We start from the raw sequence: 22,237 nt of genomic DNA, 5'->3' as shown, positions 1-22,237 counted from the left end.
TTGGTTAGACATTCCATTTAGAATGAATCCATTCACTGGCCAGACATTCATTGAGTACCTTCTATCTGTCAGGCACGGGGAACAAAGGCAAGTCAGACACAAAGCTCATACTTGAGGAGCATACGGGCTCCAGGAGGAGATGAACAAAAGAGGCTGTTTAAACACAAAGCTGTGAGTACAATGTTCCTGTATTTGGGGGTGGAAGAGGGAGGTGGTAGTGGAACACAGAACATAGAAATTAACCCAATTTGCAGAGGTGGGGGCTGTCAAGAGAGTCCCTGGAGAAGATGACGTCTGAGCGGAGGCTGACGGATGAACAGGAGTTAGGGGAAAAGGGTAGGAGTGGCAGAACTCTAGGTGGAAGGAGTAGCACTTGCAAAGGCACAGATGTGAGTAACAGCAGGGTGCGGCGTATGCTGGGAACTGCAAGCAGTTTAGTACTCTAGGCTTCTAAACAGGAGAGTGAGAACTAGGGAGTGGGAATGCGGAAGAATGGGACAAATGAAGCAAGGGGGAGACCCATGGAGAGAGCCTTGGACTTCATCATACAGGTGATGAGGGCCAGCATCAGAGTGGTGGTCAGCGGGGTATTACAAAGATTATGCTAGTGGCTGTGAGGGAAAGTTTGTCAGGAGTCAAGGAGTTCAGTGTGGGCCTTCTGAGCAAGGAGAAAGAGGCATCTGCAAGATCAGTATTGGGAAAAAGCGAAAGGAAGGCTAAATACAAGGAGGCAGCATGGACCACCTGGAGATGGTGGCAAGAGGGAGTTGGGGATGGTATATACGTTTTTACTATGAGAAAAACAGAAAAAAAGTTGAGGGTGAGAAGCCTAGTAAAAGAGGATGTCTAAATATGTGGAGTTTAACATGAAAATGAGATGTCTAGTTTGACACATCGGTCTAAAATCTCACAGGAACAGTATGTATTAAAGATGATGGCTTCCAAATCAAGAGCATCTATGTCACGACAGGATGAGAAGATCCAAGTAGACCAGCAAGAAGAGCAGTAAGCAGAGGAAAGACCCTGGGAAGACACCAAGACAGGATGACAGAAGAGAGGAGGCTAGTAAGAAGAAGGAAGCTGTCAAATGCCAAAGAGAAAGAACGATTGAGGAGTGCAAAGAACACACCTCATTAAGTCATAAGCGCACACATTGCAGTCTTCTTGCTTACAGATGACTGAATCGACTCAAGTGACTTTCAGCAGAAAAGTATTTATTCGAGGGGATGGGGCAAGGTCTACAGACTCCAGAAGACTGCACACAGAAGTTTGGATGTCTTCAGCCAGGTAGGGAAAAGTAGCTGAGGTAAACACCACCCTCAGCGTAGAACTGTTATTGGGGAATAGGCCCCCTACTACGACTTCATTCCTCTCAGCACTTGTGATGGGGTACTACTTTCACCTGCTTCCCCGGGTGAAGAAGTGTCTCAGCCACTCGTCTACAAGAAGAGCCACTCTCATCAAGAGTGGTCTCATTCTAGGCTGCTCCTGCTGCTTGCTGTTAACTGAATGCTCACCTTCAGAGATGCCAATTTCCCATTAACAGATTGTGCAAAGATGATATTTGTGCGTAAAAGAATTGATGAAATGAAGATGGAGTCAAATAAAAGCAAGAATAATTTTTATTCCTTGGAAACACATTGGTAAAAATGTTATCAGAGAGATGAAAAGATTCAGAACACATTTGTATGGATGTAGCACATACTGAGGGTAAACACATCTGCTAAAATGAAACACACCTGTAAACAAATGTCTCGGGAAGAGTTGATGGGAGGCTGATTTCACCATGCAACACATGCAGCTGACTCCCTCCTCCTGAATACACTTTTGAGGTAATCAAAAGAGATCAGATTTGAGCATGGAAATGCTTCAAAGGATGTCAATACATTTTTTTGGGTATGTGTGCTGATCTGAAGGGTTTAACTCCGGGCCCAGTCATTGTCCCTGTGTTTTTTTGTGTTCAAAGCTAGCACTCTACCACTTGAGCCATAGCTAGCTGCACTTCTGGCTTTTTGGTGGTGAACTGAAGATAAAAGTCTTAGACTTTGCTGCCTGGCCTGGCTTCAAACTGTGTTTCTCAAATCTCAGCCTACTGAATAACTAGGACTACAGGTAAGCCACCAATGCCTGGCTTCAATACATTTTTAAGGGCAAAAAAAGGGGCCAAATTGCAATTATATATATATATATATAAATATATAAAGTGGCACAATAATTAACCAATTATACAAAAACGCTAGTCAAAATATATCTCAGATCTATCTACTGAGAGGGAAAAAAAGCTTGCCTCATGACTTGAAATGGGGGAAATAAATATTTTTGTACACATTTCATTCTAAAAGACAACACATTGTTTTCTGGTTTGAGGTCATGGCCCAACCTACGATACATAGTGCTTTGGCACAACCCCTATACCTCACAGGCTTTCATTTGAGCCCCAAGTGCATCACTCCTTTGAAGGAGTGAAGTTAAGAGTAAAAAACCAACCCTTCACTCCAATAGCGTGTATTCATGATGATGTTTTCTGAAATCATGCAAGTGAGCAGCACCATCACTAAGACATGAAAAATTATTCATATACTTGAGCAGCAAATTCTATCAAAACAGACATGATTTATGTGATTTATGATTAGTATCAAGGCTGAAATTCAAAGTGGCTGAATGGCTTTAAGACAGAAAATTCTGGGTCTCCCTGTTTTCATATAACATTGAATAAGTTAATGTACTTTATTGAATTTCTGCTGCAGAAGGGGATTATCGCAGTTTTCCTTATGCGAAGTTTAGTTGGAAAGTTAGTCCTCAGTTGAAATAAGTGATTAAATTTCAACAGATCACAAAATCTTAAGTCAGAAAGAACCTTGGGGATCTCTTAGTCTAACCCATTATTTTCAGGTAGGGAAATGAGGACAACAAAGGTCATAGCATGACCCACCCAAGGTCATACAGTGGTAGAGGATGGATGTGAGCAATCTCAACCCTACCACAGCAGCGGATGCCAACCAATTTCCCCAAGCTTTTTTGGCTTTATTTGGTCTCATTATTTAATAACAAAATAATATCAGGTATGCAGTGAGATGAGAAGCACAGACTTTTACTCCAATTTTAAGATCAGAATATTAAAATGATTCCTGAGCCTTTAACTCCCTTCATTTTATTGAGAATGCAGTCAATGGTAGAGCATGACTATCATGGTTATCTTCAAATATTTACACAGACACTGCAAACACCCCTCGGAACCACTCCTTTAGGATATCCCCAGGTGGCCAAGACACTTCTCAAGGAATGCAGTGAATCTATGGTGATGACTGGAAGGAAGATGCTTCTGTCTCTCAAAGTGCAGTCATGAGTTTGTCCCGATATGTCACACCATGCACCCCTCCCAAGTTCTTCTGGTTCTGGTCGTGGACATAGTCAAAATGGCTGTCATCTCCACTGGGCGATGATTTCCAGTGCAACCTGTCATCCTGAAAAGGTGGCCTGTTGTGTTTGCAGAGTGAATGATTAGTGGGAAAATGGAAGACAAGTGAGAATGAGAGCAAGACAACACACACACACAAAGGAAATGGGTCGGGAAACAATGAGCGGGGATGCTTACACATGGACATGAATGGTTCACTACTTTCATATGTTAACAATGAGGATCATCTATCACATTCCAAGTCAAGGAAAGGCTGAGTCATTCTGAAAGGGCATCGTGTGGTCAAGTCAGTCTGGGAAAACCGGGTGAAGGGGAGAAGTTCCTTTACCAAGCTGGTATGCACAGTGAGCAGATCTTACATAGCATTTGTCAGAAGTATTGCATCAATAAACTCTCTTCTCATGGGGTATGGCTGAAGAGCTTGCTAATTTGCACAATGCTATCCCCTGCCTCAGGGATTCTGATGCAGCAGGTCTAGGGTAGAGCTGAGAAGTGACCTTTCCAATGGGTCCCTGGGGACCCATTAATAAAACTTGGTAGGGCACTGAGGGGACTGTTGAATGAATCCCTGTGAAAAGCGGGCCTAGGTCATGCTCAGAAGGAAATTACTCTGATAAAATAGGCAATACTAAAGTATGATGCTTGGCAAAAGAAGTGTTAATAAAATAACATTCTTATAAACCTCCTGTGTTTCTCATGTCTGGAAAAGAAACAACATTGAAATACGGAAAGATTTACAATGATCACTCCAATAGTCTGATTTGCTTTAAAGAGTGACACAAATATCAAAGTGTTTATAGTAACAAAATAACACTACAAAGTCCCAAATAAACTACCACTTCATTTGTTGTTGGTAGACTTACTTATTTCTACCACTTGGTTCTCTGTTCTTCCTCAGGGAACGAGGGTAGAAACCTCACCTTTATGCACACTGAGTTCATCAGCTATGTTTCTGAAATAGCTTTGCATCTAAATACCAGTTAAGACTGATCTAAACATGCAAACTGTAAAGGTAGGATTGCTCTCACAAAGCTGGCCTTTAAGGAACTTCTAGCCAACTATAAACACAGCATATGTGGTGCTAGCTCATCTGGGAGGACCATGACAGCCAATGACAATCAATGAGAAGCCTGGCATCAAATCCCACCTTTATTTACTTAGCTTGAATTCCAACCCCTGTACCTCATACTCTCATTCACCTTACTTGCTTAGCTCGTACTCTACCACTTGAGACAAGTCTCTAAACTGGCTTTTTTTCTGATTATTTTGTAAATGGGAATCTCATGGACTTTTCTGCCTGGGTTGGCCTTGAACCACTGTCCTCTGAATCTCAGCTTCCTGAGTAGTTAAGATTATAGTTCTGAGTTACTGGCACCTGGCTTCAGGTATTACCATTTTTCTAAGTTTCACTGGAACACGGTCATGTCCTTGTACAGACGTATTATCTGTAGCTGTTTTCAGACAACAATGCTAGTCACACCTCAGAGGGAAACTACTCTGAGTGGTTGTGAAAGGGACCACCAGTTCTCTGACCCCAGATTTAGGAAGACCTATTGCCAACCAAAGTAAATGCTGCCCCATCCCTGGAGGGGGGGATCCTTTAAGAAACAAAACCCCATAACAATAAGCCTCAAGCTTTAATCATGTTCAAAGTAAATAAATTTTCAGAACAGAAAAATGTTACTTAGAAAATTCAAGTGATATCTCTGATATAAAGCCAACCCCCAAATATTTGAGGTTAGGATGATGTTAAAAAAACCAATTCACTTTTATTTCACCAAGACTGGATTGTGGCTTCCTTTGCTTTGCAAATGATTCATTTCGATCACAGCCATGCTACTCTTAGGCTTGTCTTTGAAACAGACTTCCAAGGCATACTCAAGTGGAATGGGAACTTCCTGAGAAAGGAGAAGTTTTCAGAGCACTTACCTGACATTTGGAGAGTGGGGGTGCCACCGGGGTTGGCTGGAGTGGACATTAGGATGGTACGGAGGCTAGAAATAAAACACCAAGCTTGGTTACTCAGTGGCCTTCGGATTTCAATGGTCTCATTTACTTTCTCTTCCAGCGGCACCTACCTCAGGGGCAAAGGGGCTATGAATAGAAAATTGGTAACTGAGCCCTAGCTGAGCTGGGCATGGACCTTTCCCAAGGTGATCATATTCCTTACTGACAATGACTGGTGGGGCTGGAAGCCAACGCCTGTCTCTGAAAGCATTATTTTCATTGATGGCCCCCTGAGAAGCGTCTGGGAGGCTGACTCCGGAAGCAAGGGTCATCCAGTGTGCCTAGGAAAGGCAATACTCATCTCTCCCAAGAAACAGATGCCAGAGGACGAGTGGATTTTTGTCTTCAAGAACAATTTTTTTGGTCATTACTGAGATGATGACAGCTATGCAGAATAGTTATGTTCACACATAGGATTAGACAGAGATGCGAAGTAAAGTAGCAGAGCTGTGGGTAAATCTTGTTTCTTTTGCTCTGGTATAAACAATGCAAATAATTTTCCAAAATGCAATGTAAAACCAACAAAAAGCCACCCAGAGTGCTTTTTATCCTGTGGTAGGAAGCTGGGGAAGGGAGGAAGGGAGGTAGGAAGGGAGGGAGGGAAGAAAGAAGGGAGGGAGAGAGGGGAGAAGGAAGGACCTATTCACTGAAAGATAAGAAAACAGCTCCGGACCAGTGAGCAAGGGTGAAGACCAGATGGGCCTGGCTAGGTAGCAGGCTGCTTACTCACTTGTAGCCTGCAGAGGGCAGCAGTCCTAGACATTGGAAAAATCAAGAGTCTTCTCAAGGCTGAACTTGCTATGAGGTAAATGAGGCCCTCTCGACATTAAAGCCACTACAGTCTCAGGACCATTAATCTCATACTTATTTTTTCCTTTCTTTCTCTTTCTCCTGCTGCTTTGGTTAATATGCAGTAGTTTTCTCTCTGTGTCAGAAAATTCTCAGCAGTTCTGTTCATCTAATTTTCATGGACCTGAGATGCCCTCATAGTCTATTCTGTATTCCAGTTGGTTTTCTTTCCTCCTTCAAAGAGGGCTGTCAGCAGGCTGAGGCTGCAGCCCCCAAGTCATGCTGCAGGGAAAATAAATCTGGAGAAAAACATCTTAGCAGGAGAATCTGAGTGCTGACCATGACTTCAGAGTCTCCTTGAGAAAACCTCCTCCTATCTTGCTCTCTCAAGGGACATAGAAACCCACCAAGTTCAGAGGATCTCTCTAAAGCCAAATGGCTCCAGATGATTTGGCTACACAGCCAAGCCCCAAATGAGATTCAACACCTTTAGATGTCAACAAGAGATGACTAACCTGCAATGGGATTCTCCAGTCTTTTCTGTCTTTAAATACAATTAGCTCAGAGAGATCTGAGAACCTCAATCACAGTCTTGAGAAAAGGAAACTCCAGAACCTTCCTCAGTCTCTTCCAGCAATTTATTCACATTCTGAGCTGTCAAGGAGGATTTTTATTTCAACCCAGGTGGTTGTTTTAACTGGGGCAGTCATGTCTGTCTGAAGACAACTGAAAATGCTTGTGTGCCTTTTTGGTTGTCACAGTGACAGAGAAAAGGGAAGCTAAATGTCCTACAATTCTGGGGACAGTCCTACACAATGAAGGAGTGTCCCTCTTCAAATGCCAATAGTGTCCTCATCGAGAACACAGCCATCCATCCTTTGCGGTTGGCTGACCTTGCTCTGCTGGGAACAAGCTAAAATGCTGTAACACCATCCTCCTGAAAGCCCTCCACAGAATTCTGATGCCATCAGGCCACTTCTCAGGACGTCCTCTTCCCGGTCAATTTACCCCTCAAACTTTGCTAGAACAACACAGGACTGCTGGAACTGACCAGGTGCAAAGGGCCAGAGGCTGCCAACCATGTGGGGAAAACAATGGATAAAAAGTTTCTGAAGATCCGATTTCAACAAACACTGGGTGTTCACTGCAAGTAGAAAAGGCTGAGGTAGACACACCCAGGGAGGAGGCGGAAGAAGACACAGGCACTTTGCTTTATTTACTCTCAGTCTTTTTCCTTTCCTCCTAGTACTGATCACTTGTCAACAATTTCCCCTTTCCCTATCGCATTCCGGTTACACTAAAAAATTCCTTAACCTAAACAGTCTGTGAATAAGAAGCTGCAAGAAGCCAGTGAAGGAAAGGAGAAGGGGATATGGATTTTTTTACTTGTTCCTATAACTTGGTAGTTATTTCCAGATTTTGCACACTTGGGAATATGACTTCATGTGTGTAAGCCAATCACCACCAAATTCTTTGGAAACCTCAAAGGGATAATACACATTGAGACCTTGTGCCATCTAAAGAATTAGTATCTACATTAAGCAAAGACCAGGAAAGGGAACAATTAGAATAAGGCTTCAAAGTGACATCGCTTAAGAAAGAGCGTTGTTACTTGTGACATTCACAGACAGACAGCAGAGCACAGACACCCGGGAGAGCAGCAGCCCTGAAACATCTACACCTGCCCAGGACAAGAGACTTGGCCTGTGACAGTCTGAATATCATCTGTTCTCCAAGGACTGGAGGACTGGTCCCAGAGAGAGGCTGTGTGAAGTGGGGCAGGATCTAGCAGGAAGTCTAGATTAGGTCTCTGAGGGCTCTACCACTGCAAATGATGAAGCTAGTTCTTGTAAGACCCTGGTGAGTAAAGAGTGAGTTGTTAGAAAAGAGCAAGCCCAACCCTTCTCTTGCCCTGGCTCATCATGTGATCTTGTCCTCCACTCATGTTCCTACCATTGTGATGCCATCCACTGAATGACCCTCAGGGGAGCGGAAGCCATGCTCTTGAACCTCCGAAACCATGAGCTAAATGCACTGCTTTTCCTTTATAAAGTAATCAGCATCAGATATCTTGTTACAAGCAACAGAAAAAAAAAGACTAATACATGACCCCCAAGTTGGAAGTTTGAGCCACATAGCAGAAACAAAGTACCACCTTGGAAAGCAAGGTGCATATCATCCATCCAGAGCTCCTGCCTGCCTCGCTTGTTAGAACCATCCCCTAAAGCTCTACTGATGCCCAGTTCCTATCCTTCAAGTTTCTGTTGAAGCTTCTAGGATGAGACCCAAGTGCTAGCTTCTTTTTTAAAAAATGCTACCTGGGTGTTTTTATTGTTCAGTAGAGTTGAGAGCCACTGAAGCTGAGGGCTTTCAGAGAGAATCATGAGGAAGGGGGAGCTTCTGAGTTGGTCTTTGGAGAGTATTTTAGTAGTCAGAGGATCTACACATATGAGCATGAACAAAGAAACAGTGAGAAGAAATTCGAGGGCAGGAATTATGCAATTGTTCTGTATGGGATGAAGAATGGTAGGAAATAAGTGTGGAAATATCAGAGGCAGGTCATAGAAGGCTATGGATGGACTGAGAGGTAGGTGCTGGCTTGCGGAGGCTGGGCTACCCAAGGCTTTGGCACTAGTGAGTGTGTAGGTGGGTGGGCAGGTAGACTCTGGCTGGCTGGCCAGCCTGTGAAAGAGCAGCATACCATCCATGGAATCATACTTTCCTAGACAAGGAGTCTAATAGTGCTCTACGCAGTGCAACCCAGCCATCACTGACCCATCAGTATTATGTAAGTTCACTGTGAAAAGGGGAGTAAGGTTATCTTTTTTTGGGAAACACTGGATTAAAAACAGTTTTCTTGCAAGGCTTCTCAGTACTTTTAGCTCCCAATGGGCACTGTAAAGTCTAAGGAAGGGAATGAAGGATATGGTTTCCAAAGACTTGACTTAGAGGCACATCTCAAGGGACTTGTGTTCCCTAGGCCTGCAACACACTTTGACAAAAAGCTGTCTCACTTGAATACTGCTAAGGGGTTGTGTTTGACCACCTAGATACTTAAGACACATGTCACTTGCCAGTTGACAAGGTTAGGAGAAACAGGAAGTTTGGATGACTAAGAAGAAGCAGAAATCAGAGGAAGCAAAAGTCTCAAAAAACATGCATTGCTGTTTTTTGGAAATCTGATGTTAAGCATAATGACTGCTTATTGTGAAAATTTAGAAGCTTTAAAAAAACCTTTAAAACTAATATGACTAGTGATGCATGCCTGTAACCCTAGTTACTCAGGAGGCTGAGATCTGAGGATCACAGTTCAAAGTCAGCTCCGACAAGAAAAGTCCATGAGACTCTCATTCCCAATTAACTAGCAAAAAAGCCAGAAGTGGGGCTGTGTCTCAAGTGGTGCCAGCCTTGAGTAGAAAAAACTAAGGGACAGTGCCCAGGCCCTGAGTTCAAGCTCTAACATACGAACCAAACAAATATATAAACATATTTAATAATATTTAAAATATATTTAATAAATATAAATAAATATATATGTTGGAAGAGTGATGTTGATCAAGATGCATTGTACTCATGCTGACCTTGTACAACTACTTAAAGATAATTTAAAAAGAAAATCAGTGTCTCACCTGATAATTGTGAACCTCAGGATTTGTTTTAGCGCTAAAAAGAAAACAGAAAAAGAACAGTTACAATTTTACAGGTTAAGTGGCATTGCTATGGATTTTTTGAAGCAATCATAAACAAATCCTATGTACCACTTATTCCATTAGGAATACACTATTTCTTTTTTGGCTACTGGATACCTATGTGAACATATAGCTAGAGAAACTACAACAGCAACTTGCAGTCTTCACTTAAAAGCCTACAAATTTACACTCACAGGTACTACTGAACAATGCAGAGGTGATGCCATATTTTGGTGGCAGAAAGGTTCCTTTCCATTGTGCAAACACAGTTATTTCAACTCCCATTGTGGGCACTGCATGGCATTGTGGGTAATTCCACAATGAGCACACCAGGGAGTTCTAGTGATGGACAGGCTACTATTCGACATCTACCCCTGAGTCTGCAGTGGGAGCCCCTGTGATCCTTTGTTCTTAATGCTGCTGTTCACCTGACCACCACTGTGCCTGGGCATTCCACCCAGGCATCTGTCCTGGGAACTTCACATCTGATACTATTTACTTCTCATCTCAAGACAGCAAGGTTTCCTATCACCTCACTTTAGAGTTCAAGGGCCAGGGCCTAATAAGGAACTAGAAAAGCTGCCTGCCAGTCAATGGCAGAAACAGGGCTAATTCAATACCTGCACAATCTCACAGCCTATCTGTCATCTTTCCACTATACTATGCTAGGGTCTCAGAGAGCCAAAAGGAATTTTCAGCGTTCCTAATGTATGATGCTGTTTTGATAGAAGCTTTAATAGAACTACTCTGGCCAAAAAAAATAAGTAAATTAGAGAGGTGGTTGGTATAAAATGCAATGTTTAAAATGCACACTCAGTATCTGCCAGAAAAACCCACAAACTGGCCAAATTATCAGTCAGTCGCTGTTGCTAGGGTGGTTTGCTTAGAATCAAGGTTTATTGCTTCTGCAACAATGAGAGGGAGCCATCCTTGTATGAGTCTGACCTAGGGTCTAACTGGCTCTACCTTCCAGTTTTCAGAGGCGGCTAGTAAGTGGAGCTAGGCTCAAGGCCAGGCTGCCTAGGCTGAATTTCAGCAGGTAGGTTAAGTGTTCTGCAAGGTGCTGTTTTTCTAGTGGCACCTCTGTGGCCCAGGGCACAATTTCATCCATGGCTCCCACAGCAATTCTCTTCACCCTGGGATCCCACAGGTTACAAAGAGCAATTCAACAGCTGCAAGCAGCAGTTATTAGCTCATTTGTTCCTAAAGGGTATATTTACTGGGGCTTTTTTTTTTCCGGTGGGAGTTTTTTTGTTTTAAAGTTTGTTTTCATTCCCAATATATAATCTCCACTAGATGCTAAAGGAGAAAGTCATTTTATCAGGAAAAAAAACAAAACAATCATCTAAGAGAGCAAAGGTAAGAAATATTGTAGCTTACAGTCCCGAGAATTAAAAGCAAGACACCTGACAGGTGAAGAAAGGCTGTAGCTTAAGGATCCTAGACACAGGGCATGGCCACAGTCCTACAACAACCAGGTGGGGGCTAGGAGGTTGGAGAGTCTGCATGCAGAGAGTTGAATCCAGAGGAGAGGCACCAGCACTGCTGGCACAGCTCAGAGCCAGAGGCAAAGGCTGAATTCGCAGCTGTATGGCTGGAGGGGCTGATTCTGCTCTCCACACCTGGGGTTTGTGAAGGTACTTCAGAGCTGCCTGGAGGAGGTGGAGGAACCAGAGGAGCCCATGACCCTTTTGGCTTCCTCCAGAGTAGCTTGGCTTTTGTCTGTTGAGCTTTTGTCAGGCTGTGTGTGTGTGTGTGTCAGAGGTGTATATATTTGTGAAACTCTGAGGTTTAAAAAATATTGGGAAAACAGTCATCTATTCCAACCTCCTCATCTGCAAATGAGAAAAAAGGAGGCCAAGAAATGGGAAGGCCTAAGGCTTCAGGGTGGGTTAGCAAAAACTGATGGCAGCAGAGAGGGCTCTGAGGCCTCCGCCAGGGCTCTGGTCATTAGCCAGAGCAATGGCAGCCCGCCCTACCATGTGCCCTGTTGGCCAGCTGTCCTGGCTAAGTGAGTAGCACAGCCTAGCTGGGCCCATCTCAATGGCTACCCTCCTTGGCAGCTTTGAGGGCTGGGCCTGGAGTTCAGACCAAGGGCCCAACAATTGGAGTCTAGTCCACTCACAGGACAGTTATCCACCCGGCCACCCAAACTCAACTAGGAAGCACAGCTGTTTCAGTGGGAGATAGAGGGGAGACACCAGGCAGATAAGTGGCTCGCAACTAGACTCACCTAGGGAGCTCTGAAGAATGGTGCCGGGTCCACACCTGAGTACAGGTGATTCTCTTTACCCAGGGCCTGGCTTGGCCAGCAGGGCGTTAGGGGGATTGGGGGCTGTTTCAGAGCTCACAGATGATATCAATGCACAGGCAAAACCATGGGCCAAATGTGGCTCCTTGTGTTTGTGATGAAGATTTTATTAGAACACAGCTATGCGCCTTCATTTACATATTGTCCACAGCTGCTGAATGAATAGTCACAAAAGAGACGTCACAGCCCAGAGCCCAAAATATTTCTTCTCTGACCCTTTAGAGAACATTTGCTGAGTCCTGGGCAGGAGATGTTTCTGTCTTGAGGTAAGTTCTTTTCCTGCAGGAATTCTAGTGGCTCTATGGGTGAATGGGAAAACTAGCAAGTGCTCAGGAGCCCTTGCTCAAGGGCCTGCCTCTCTTCGCACCACTGCCTGCCATGCCAGTAGTATAGGGGGCTGCACGCTGCCTAGCATCTAACATCCTCCCTTGCCTTACAACAAAGCACTATACTACTCAAACAGAGCAACTGTGTCTCCCAGCAAAACAAGCTGCCTTGGAACATTCTGTTGTGTACTTATTGAAAGGTATTGAAAGGAGGATAGTGTAGTCAGGCAGCAGAAAAAGGAAAAACAAATTTCTCAGGTGAGTCACTCTGACTTAATTGTATTAAGGAAAAAATCAACATAGCAAATAAACAATAATGAGAGGAGAGCTATACTCCAGTGTCTGGGAGGTGGGAGAAGTACTTACCAGAGCTGAGCAGCTATCACTGGGTTGCTTGCTGTAAAGGAAAAAACAGAAAGTCGCTACCTAGGAAACTTGATAATTTTCACCATGCAGATTGAGAAGGGACTTCTCTGATCACGGAATAATCTTCCCCCTCAGCCCAGGCAGATCTGCACTGTGGCCGCTGCTTTCCTAAGGCTGTGAACCATGCCTTCTTCTGTTCACCCCTCACTCTGTTCACCCCTCCAATGCTCTGCCCAGGTGGGGCAGGCTGGAATGCAGACATGCTAGGATGTGACCACAAGAGAGAGAGCCACTGTTCTCCAGGATCTCATGGTCTTGAGATGAAGATGAGAAGTAAGGAGAAGTAAAAATAGTTTAAGGTGATAAAGGATGAAATACCAGCAGTCTATGCTGAAGAATTTGAGCCAGACATTTTTAAGAGGGCAGAGGAAGAGATGGTGTTTCTTCATCTACCTCTATTTTTTTTTGCAGGGGTAGGGTAGGGAGTGTGTGTGTGGGGACATTGATGGTGCCAGTACTGGGGTTTGAACTCAAGGCCACTCAGTCTTGCTTAGTTCTTCTGCTCAAGGATGGCACTCCACCACTGGAGCCACAGCTCCACTTCCAGCTTTTTGCTGGTTAATTAGAGATAGGAGTCTCTCAGGTTTGTCTGTCTCTAAACCTTGATCCTCAGCTTTCCATTTTCTAAGTAGCTAGGATTATAGGCATGAAACAACAGCACCAGGCTCATCTACCTCCATTTTCTTCTCCTTTTTTTCAGTAGTGCTGGGGCTAGAGTCCACAGCCTTGGATCTGCAATGCAAGTTGTCTATACAGTACATCTCCAGCCTTTATTTTGTTTAAAAAGGGGAAGGTAGGAAAAATCTTTAAAAGCTTCATTAAAAGATGGTAGACCTCTAGGTAGAAAAAAAAAAGTTAATATACAATGAGGGAGGAGAAAAAGGGGCTAGAGAACAGGAAGGAGCAAGAGGGAGTTTCTATAACTCCTGGTTCTGATCAGAAGTCTACAAACACTCAAGCCATCTGGTGGAGTCAGGCTATAGGTTGCCCACCCCCTGTGGGACAGCTCCTTCCTCCTGGTAGGGACAGGATGCCTTTTATGTTTGAAATATTCTTCCCTATACATAACTGTATCTGGATGTCTACGATCTACTGGACTACATACACAGAGGCACGATCTTGCTTATGGGAGGTTAATAGTCCTCAGACTAGAGAAAGCTCTTGTCCCCGCCAGTGCCCTCTACAATCGCTGTAATGGCTCATCGTCCATCCCCCTTTTGTGGACTTGCTCCTATCCTCTAGCCTTTTTTGAAAGTGGGGCCATGTTTTCTGGGCTCTGGGTATTTTTCTTCCACTAAAGCAGTTGAGAATGACTAAGACTTTCTGGATGCCACACTACTGTGCTGCTAGTTTATAAAGGAAGGGAATGAGGGGACAAAGGTTAAAGACTCTAGGAAGGCACAAATAGAGGAACTAGGTTCCACAGAGACCCATTAAGTCCTGAGCTATGCAAGAAAAAACATATAGAATGGTCACAAGGAAAGGACAGGAAGGCTGAGGAGGACTGTGTGCAGAGCAGTGCTATAAAAGGGCAACAATTTAGTGCTAACCTGGATGTGCTGAATGGAGGAGCCATTCAATGTGGAGAAAAAAGAGCGATGGGATGGGATGTGAAGGCTGAGTTTACGCAGAAATGAGCTGAGTTTGATTTGCTCCTTCACTGAGCATGCCCTAGTTCCAGGCCTCACTTAGATATGAGTCACTGCAGTGAGGGACAGATACATTTCAGGAGAATCCAAGAAGTGGGAAGGGTAGCAGTCCTCCACAAGGCTACATTCAAGGATGGGTATGTCTGGGCTGACTGGGGAGACCTGAGCCAAATCTCTTCATGTTCATGCACATTAACTGGCTTGGAATTGTCTGCGCAGGCTCAGCCTACTGAGTAGGATTACAGGCATAAGCCTGGCTCTGCATCTACTCTTATGTGGTCAGAATTCTAGATAAGCATGAGAGAATGTCCCTACCAAAATGGTGGAAAGGGTTACATCTTTTACAGGCAGAAGAAGATGTTCATTTATAGTATTGCTGAGGTTCCCCAGGTCCACAAAAAGCAAAGAGGCATAGGAAAAGAGTGATGGATGAGGGGGAAAGCAGACAAAACATCCAAAAGAAGAAGATTAACAACTGGGGGATACGAGAAGAGGCCTAAGCCCCATCAAGAGATTGCCTCTGGATGACAAATTAGTGAACTGCAGCAAACTCCTTCACATGCTGCTTGATCAACAGAAAGAGCACCACACAACCTTTGAACGTGGAATGTCTCCGGGATGGGTAACGTTTGCTAGGCTTCCTCTCAAAGGTGCTGGTCCTTCGCAGCCTGGCGCCATGTGTAGCTTGATATTCTGTCCGCCCGCTGGGAAGGAAATATTTGATTGCATGTTACCAATATCAGAATCTCAGCACATCATACCTATTGGGAAGTGAATTTTTATTTTCAAAGGCTGTGTATATTTCAACTTAGCTTGGACATTAAGTTTAAGGTTTCTGTTTGGAAATAAAATCTTTGCCAAACAGGGATAAGGATTTCCACTGAAGAGTAAAACCTGCAATTTAAGTACCAGCCACTCAGCCGCACAAATCCAAGCAGGTCCAAGAACTTGGAACACTTAACTAGAACATGGATTAGCACACAAATATCCTTTCATGGAGCACAGTGCATAGAGACACTTAACCCATCTTTGAGGCTGTTACCAATGGCCCCTTAACTAAACCCTGGATTACTTTGCCATGCCAAGAGAAACATTATTTACTTCACCCAGGCTTGCTGGGACTCTGGGACTCAGCCACTATGACTGACATCCAGCTCTGACAACAGGTCGGACACTGCTCTTTTTTACTTATTTATTTTTGCAGTACTGGGGATTAAACCCAGGACCTTGCACATGGTAGGCAAATATTCTAACACTTTCCTCAGCCATTCTATTTGTATTTTTCTTTTGGTCTTGTTTGATTTTTGAGATACAGTTATGCTAACTTTACCCAGGTGAGCTTCAAACTTAGGGCTTACAAGTACGAGCCACCACACCTGGGTAGGGATACTGTTCTTTGCTGATCTATTCATCACTGTGCCAATCCAGGCATGCTTACTTTATCAGAAGGACAGGAGCCATTTTCTACCTTCCCCTGTGTCTAAGAGGCAATCTTATCTCTACACCTCCTTCCTTTTACACTTCTCCTTAAAGAGCAGCAGAGACTAGGTCAAAGCCAAAACCAAGGACATTTTGCCCCTGGAAAGCAAAGCCTGCTTTTGCAATCACCCCTACTGTCTTCTCCTCTTTTCTAGCTGGCAAGGACATCAGCCGAACATGAATAGCTTCTTAAACCTCTGTGGCACTAACATTTCCATCCCCAGCCCTGTGATTTTAATTCTTCCTTAGAAAAGACTTGGTACTTTTTCCCCTGTCCTTGGTACATTTAAAAATATATTCAAACAAAATAATTCCTTAAGCAGAGTGCACAGCCATTTCCTTGCACAGTAGATGAAATCTGAAATGAGCCCGTCTCTTGGCATTTTAAACAGAGTTCAGGGACATGCCATGTGTGGGTAGAGGTTATGAAACCAAGTGAAGTTCTGTATCTTGTAATCAAGATTCTCAGATCTGTACATGTGCATATAAAATGCACATTGCCACAGTTTACACATGCATGTGTACACTACAGATATTGATGACCAAGGCACTGGATGAAGCCACACATCTGAGTTTTAACAAATACCCAAGGAATTTGCCTGTACCTAAGAGATCTGGGTCTTAGATTCACAAACAAAACTATATCAGAATAAGCTTATTATTTCTTTAGGGTTACTTTCAGGTTGAAATATTTACTGAGACTACCCTGGGACAGATAGACAGAACACATACACACCTGCTGTCATTCTTAATCATTACCAAATTTCTTGACATTGGGATAGAAAAGGAGATATAGGTAGTAGTTAGATACATAAGAACCAAAGCTGGGTATTGTGGCACATGCTTATCATACTAGCACTTGGGAAGTAGGAAAAAAGGAAGATGGAGAGTTTAAGGCCAATCTGGGCTACATAGTGAGAGCCTGTCTCAATAATACAACAACAGAAAAAGAAATACAAGAGTCAGACAGTCTGGGGTTGAATCTCCACCTCTGTACTATTACTTACTGGTTGTATGTGCTACTCTAATGCTATCCCCTATGTCTTACCTGCTTAATAGGTAGCCACTAGCCTCCTGTGGCTGGCTACTGAATACTTGAAATGTGGCCAGAGAGAGACCAAGGGACTACATCTTAAAACTCAATAAATATGCATTATTAGATAGCATAACTCTAGCTACATGTCAGCTAGTAACAATTGTGCTGTTATAGGCTGAGCATCCTTAATTCAAAATTACAAAGTCTGTTTCCCAATCATTAGAAATTTGCAGTATCAAATATCAAGTATTCCAAAATCCAAAGGACTCTGAAATCTGTTAACACTTCTTTGGGTCCCAAGCAGTTCAGATAAGAGATCCTTAATGTGTATTAGTTCCATTTTGTCAAAGAGGATATGAAGGCCATAAAAACTTGTGTGTCTCCTCTAAGTCAGACTCTAAAGAAAGAAGTTGAGGGGTGTGTGTATGTGTGTGAGTGAGGAGGAGACTCAAATCTTGAGATTCAAACCCATCCCTCCATTCAAAAAACAAGCAGCCACCCACCTAAACCGGAAGCGGGAGCCCAGCCGGATGAAGTCAGATCTGTTGGACTTGCCATTCCCGGGTGTGCGCAGGCGGAAGAAAGCATGGTGCTCTACCGCACACTTCCACAGGTGCTTGCAGGTACGGGCGCTGTCCAACCGGAACACAAAGGTGTGCTCCTGCTCACGACCCTGGAAGGGAGCAAAGTGGAAATATGTCACATGGATGTAGGGTTATTCACAGAAAAGAAGAGAAATGGTAGCAAGACCTACCTGATCATCGTCCTCCACCACCACGAGTGTTAGTTTGCTCTTTTTAAAATCCATTTTGGTAATCTTAGGCCTGGTCAGAGAGAAAGCACTTTAAAAAGCATAATCTGCAGTAAAACCACACATCAAACAGCAGTTTCCTTTCTACATTTTTTTAAAGCTTAGATTGGCTAAGAAAAAAAAAAGAATCACTCATTCATTTAAATGTGATTATCCAGAAGTGTAAGGGCAATTGCCAAACACCCACAAACAAAAGGATGGTGAGATTTTTTAAAGATGAATCTGGGTGTCGCCAATACCCCTCAGTAATCATCCATCACATAGATTTCCACCACAAAATAGGAAAAGACATTTTTAATATTAGACAAAACTAAATTACCAAAAGAATAAGCCTATTTTGTTAGCTCCTTCAAAGATTAATATGCCTGTCGGGGTCAGTCCAAGAGAATATTCACAGCCATCTCTTCCCTACAAACAAACGAAGTGACAATCGGTAGAGGGTTCCAACAGGTCGTCACAGAGCAGAATGCAAAAACAATTTCCTCTCCACAAGTTACTTTGTTGGCCCACTACATATTGTTCAGTAACAGCAAAAGGAAATCACTCAAATGTACACAGTTCTTACCCTGACAACGTGCATGTCTACCCCATACATTTCCAGCCACTTCGCTTTATTCAGATAGGAGAGTTCCGCCTGGGCAGGGCTCTTTCCCCTTAGAAAGACCAATGGAAACACAGGTAAACTGGGATGAATACAACCACAGGAGTTTGAGGGGCAGACCATACACACTAGGGAAGGTCATGCAGCAATTTCAACAAAGAGAAGTACCAGGAAAAGATTTCCAGGAACACACTGGTAATTGAATGGGACAATCCCATAACAGTGTCTATAGTAGAATCATTTAAGAAAATAAACTGGTGCTTTTATGTATAGACAAGTATACAAAAATACGAAGGAATCTTGCCCATGTAATTGTAACCCCTCTGTACAGTATTTTCACACACAAAAAAAAATACGAAGGAAAAGGCTGGAAAGACCCAACAGACTTTGCCCTGTGGGAAGAAAGGAAGGAAGGAAGCTGTGTGTTTGTGCAGTTGTTGGAACAACTCTGTCTCCACACACTTGTTTCTTGTTTCAATATTAGACAGTAAGAACTCATGTTCTGTCTCCATTTTAAACTGAACTCCATTTTAAAAAAAAGTCATTGGTCCTTCTTCAAAAAGACTGAGGGAGAGTCAAAGGCCACACCAATTTCTGGGTCTGGGAGAGGAGTAGATGGTATTTAGAGAAAGGAAAGAGAAAAGGTGACCCCCTAGGAAACTAAGAGAGAGGCAGTGTCGACCCTGGGGCAAAAGTGTTATTTACAGGAGGTACCTGTAGAGATAAATAACATGACTGGGTTTTTGTTTGTTTGTTTTTTGGTGTGATGCCCACATTTCCTGAAATATAATGCCATATAGTATATGGCCTCAACTGTGTTTCTACACAACGGGGGTCCCCCTTTTCCAAAATGTTTGGGACCAGCAGTGTTTATGATTTCAGCCTTTTTCAGATTTTAGATAAGACAGATGACTTGTGGATAAGGGTAGAATCTAACCCTGAAAGCTACTGATGCTTCATATATTCATTATACACAAAGCTTGAAAGCAATTTAATGTATTATTCCCTGCTGTCCCTGAATTTTGACAGTGACCTGTCCTGTGAAGTTAGGTGTGGGTAAACAGAAGAGAGGCGAACAAGACAAGTTACTATTGGAGAAACTGTTTTAGTCATCAGCTGAGAATTCTATGGTAGACAGGAGCTCAACAAACACATAGGACAAAATAAATATGTCAGAAGGTGAGACAGTTGCATCAAGGTACCTGCACTCTTTCCATCTTTGGAAGATATCAAATTCCATCGCTTCTGTCTGATTTGGAATGAACCGAAACTCAGACACAAGCTCTGGTGTGTGTTCTGGAAGCTCACACTCCCCAAGCTCCGCTGCAGTTCATAAAAGGGAGAAAAACAGGAGACACAGAACACCTATGGTTATTGCTGCCACTGAGTCCAAAGGCATTTTGCATGATTATAAAACACAGGTACCCCTTGAGTGCTCTACCACTCTCCTTTCAGGAAGACTGTACTCTCACCGGTAGCCATCTATTTGCTCAGAATCCCCAACCACCATTCTAATGTCCTTCCTGTCAGGTGGCACACCATCATCTTAGCTACTACTGTTCTTCCTCCCTGCTGTTTCTCCTCCCAGCCAGGGAGGCCCTGATTACATTCCCCTGAGAAGTAGGGATTTGCAATAAAAGTCAATTGCAGGGAATGAGGATCTGCCCAGAAACACCCACTGTACGGGCCTCATTAAGTCTGGATCAGCAATGCTTCAGGGTCTGCAGTACTGGGGAGGCTGGACCAAGAATTTGGTACATGCAGGATGGGAGGAGGGAGGGAGGGAGAGGAGAGGAGAGAGGCGGGGTGAGCAGGCTACAGGAGAGACTGCGGAATGTCAGGCAGAGCCTAGGAGGGACACAGCTGTGCAGAAGGAAAGCAGTGATAAGGACCAGCCCAGCACAAAGCCTGAAATGTGCTGCCTAGTCTTGCTAAGTTGCCCACAGAATGGATTACCTGAGGACACAGGTGGCCCCAGCCCTGCAGGGGATGAGTGAAAAAAATCTGTTCTCCACACTCCACTTCTGAAGACCCCAGAATGAAAACAAATTCTCCAATTTCCTCTAACAACTGCTTTACAAGGTGTAGTCCTTGTAAAGATCTGCAGCATGGACACCCCCTCCTTCCCACCACGACCTGGACTCTATACACAGAGTTTCTGATTCAGATATGGAATGAGGCCAGACTATGCATTTCTAACAAAATCCTCCAGCAATGCTGATGTGGACAACCTGGGAAGCATTTTTTGGAGAATCTTTGCTTCACACATCGAGTCCACACCAGACCACGTCTGCCTGCCTGCCTGCCTACCGGCAGAGAGTGGCAGCTGACTATATTACTCCATTAAGGTAAACCCAGCCAGCACAGGTCTTCTGAGAGTCCCAATCTCACAGCCCATTGTTCAGGAAAAAAAAAAAGGGCTCCAGTTAGCTTGCCAAAGTGGGTAAAATGTCTTTGTAATAGGCATGGAAATACATGCATGTAACACCAGCACTCCGGAGGCCTAGGCTACATAGTGAGACATCGTCTCAAAGGGGGAAAAAAGTCCTTGTCTATGCATTTGATTGCAACAGTAAAATCTAATCCAGGGAGACAGTGAGCCGCTTGTGTAATGATGGGACACTGTGAGTACCTCCCGACTTGGCTGTGGACCCTCAGCTGCACACTTAGAGTCTATGTCAAGGCTTACATTGGCCTAGTAAAGGCAAAAATGAAGACACTCTGGAAAAAAGTGTATGTCCAGAAAAACTAGGTCTGGTTTCTCCAGACTAGAGGCTACCAAGTGGGTCACTTTGGAACTAGAAAAGGCTACAGGGTTCATAATATGAACCCCTATACCCACTAAGTGAGACTAAGGGAGGTCTCAGATTCTTGTGTTCAGTGGTATATCTGGATGAGCAGGATTAACCAGACCACTGCCATCATCAAGCAAAGCAAGAAGGACAGGTGTGTTCACATTGGGTAAAGGGCCAGAATCAATTTCACCTGTACTGTACTGAAACAAGCCCCAGTGATCCAGAGACACTACTCTGCCTTCCAAGAATCCGTGGGAAGGACCTTACACTTGACTAGCTCACCCCCTCTGAAGCAAACCTCCAGCTCCTGGGAGGCTGTGGAGGGATGTTGTGAACAGCTCAGACACAGGCCAGCTTGAATCCTAACTATACTATATGCTATCTGTGTGACTGTAGGCAAGTACCTTAACCACTCTGGACCTTTCTGCTCCCTATCTTGGTATGAGGATGAAATGAGACCACATGACATTTGACAACTCACTCTCATTCTTCCTCCTCCCTTTTTCCTTTCCCCCTTTTGCTTGAATGAATTTTCAAATCTACCACAAAAGTATTTCCCAAAGAGCACAGCCTCCATGCTGGGCCACTGTATCATAACTCAGGAAGCACCATTAACTCAAGGATATCCACAGCAAGACATATCTTCAAAGCTCACGCATGGGGAAAAAGCACAACTCTTCATTTTATTCACACGACAGAGCTGCTCCAGTGATTTTCAGTGCCCAGAGCAAGCAGGTCAGCTGGGCTGAGGCCAAGAGCAGGCTGGAGCACTGACCCAGGAGATGGGTGGGAGGAAACATGGAGGGACAATGTGACAAGGTTTCTTCCTGTCTATGCTTAAGTCTTCAAAGTCTTTTTATTTGTACCTGACATATTGATTACATATTAAATTAAACTAAT

General features: G+C 43.8%; 1 protein-coding gene across 1 annotated transcript in view; it reads right to left on the bottom strand.

The window, feature by feature from the left end:
- The window catches only part of Epb41l4b (erythrocyte membrane protein band 4.1 like 4B), a 135,563-nt gene that overhangs the window by 54,557 nt on the left and 58,769 nt on the right, over positions 1–22,237 (bottom strand). Inside the window, exons 10-18 of the mRNA XM_013023228.1 lie at positions 19,745–19,865; positions 18,507–18,594; positions 18,261–18,349; positions 17,885–17,954; positions 17,634–17,803; positions 15,210–15,319; positions 12,907–12,937; positions 9,844–9,877; positions 5,348–5,412 (exon numbers count right to left, since the gene is read on the bottom strand). Of these exons, the coding sequence (XP_012878682.1) occupies positions 5,348–5,412; positions 9,844–9,877; positions 12,907–12,937; positions 15,210–15,319; positions 17,634–17,803; positions 17,885–17,954; positions 18,261–18,349; positions 18,507–18,594; positions 19,745–19,865 (778 nt within the window). The remainder of the gene's footprint in view (positions 1–5,347; positions 5,413–9,843; positions 9,878–12,906; positions 12,938–15,209; positions 15,320–17,633; positions 17,804–17,884; positions 17,955–18,260; positions 18,350–18,506; positions 18,595–19,744; positions 19,866–22,237) is intronic.

The sequence above is a fragment of the Dipodomys ordii genome, unplaced genomic scaffold (assembly GCF_000151885.1).
Source record: "Dipodomys ordii isolate 6190 unplaced genomic scaffold, Dord_2.0 Scaffold67, whole genome shotgun sequence".
NCBI classification, from domain to species: Eukaryota; Metazoa; Chordata; class Mammalia; order Rodentia; family Heteromyidae; genus Dipodomys; species Dipodomys ordii.
Note: the sequence above shows the minus strand (reverse complement) of the source record. Positions and strands in the feature narration are given on the sequence as shown.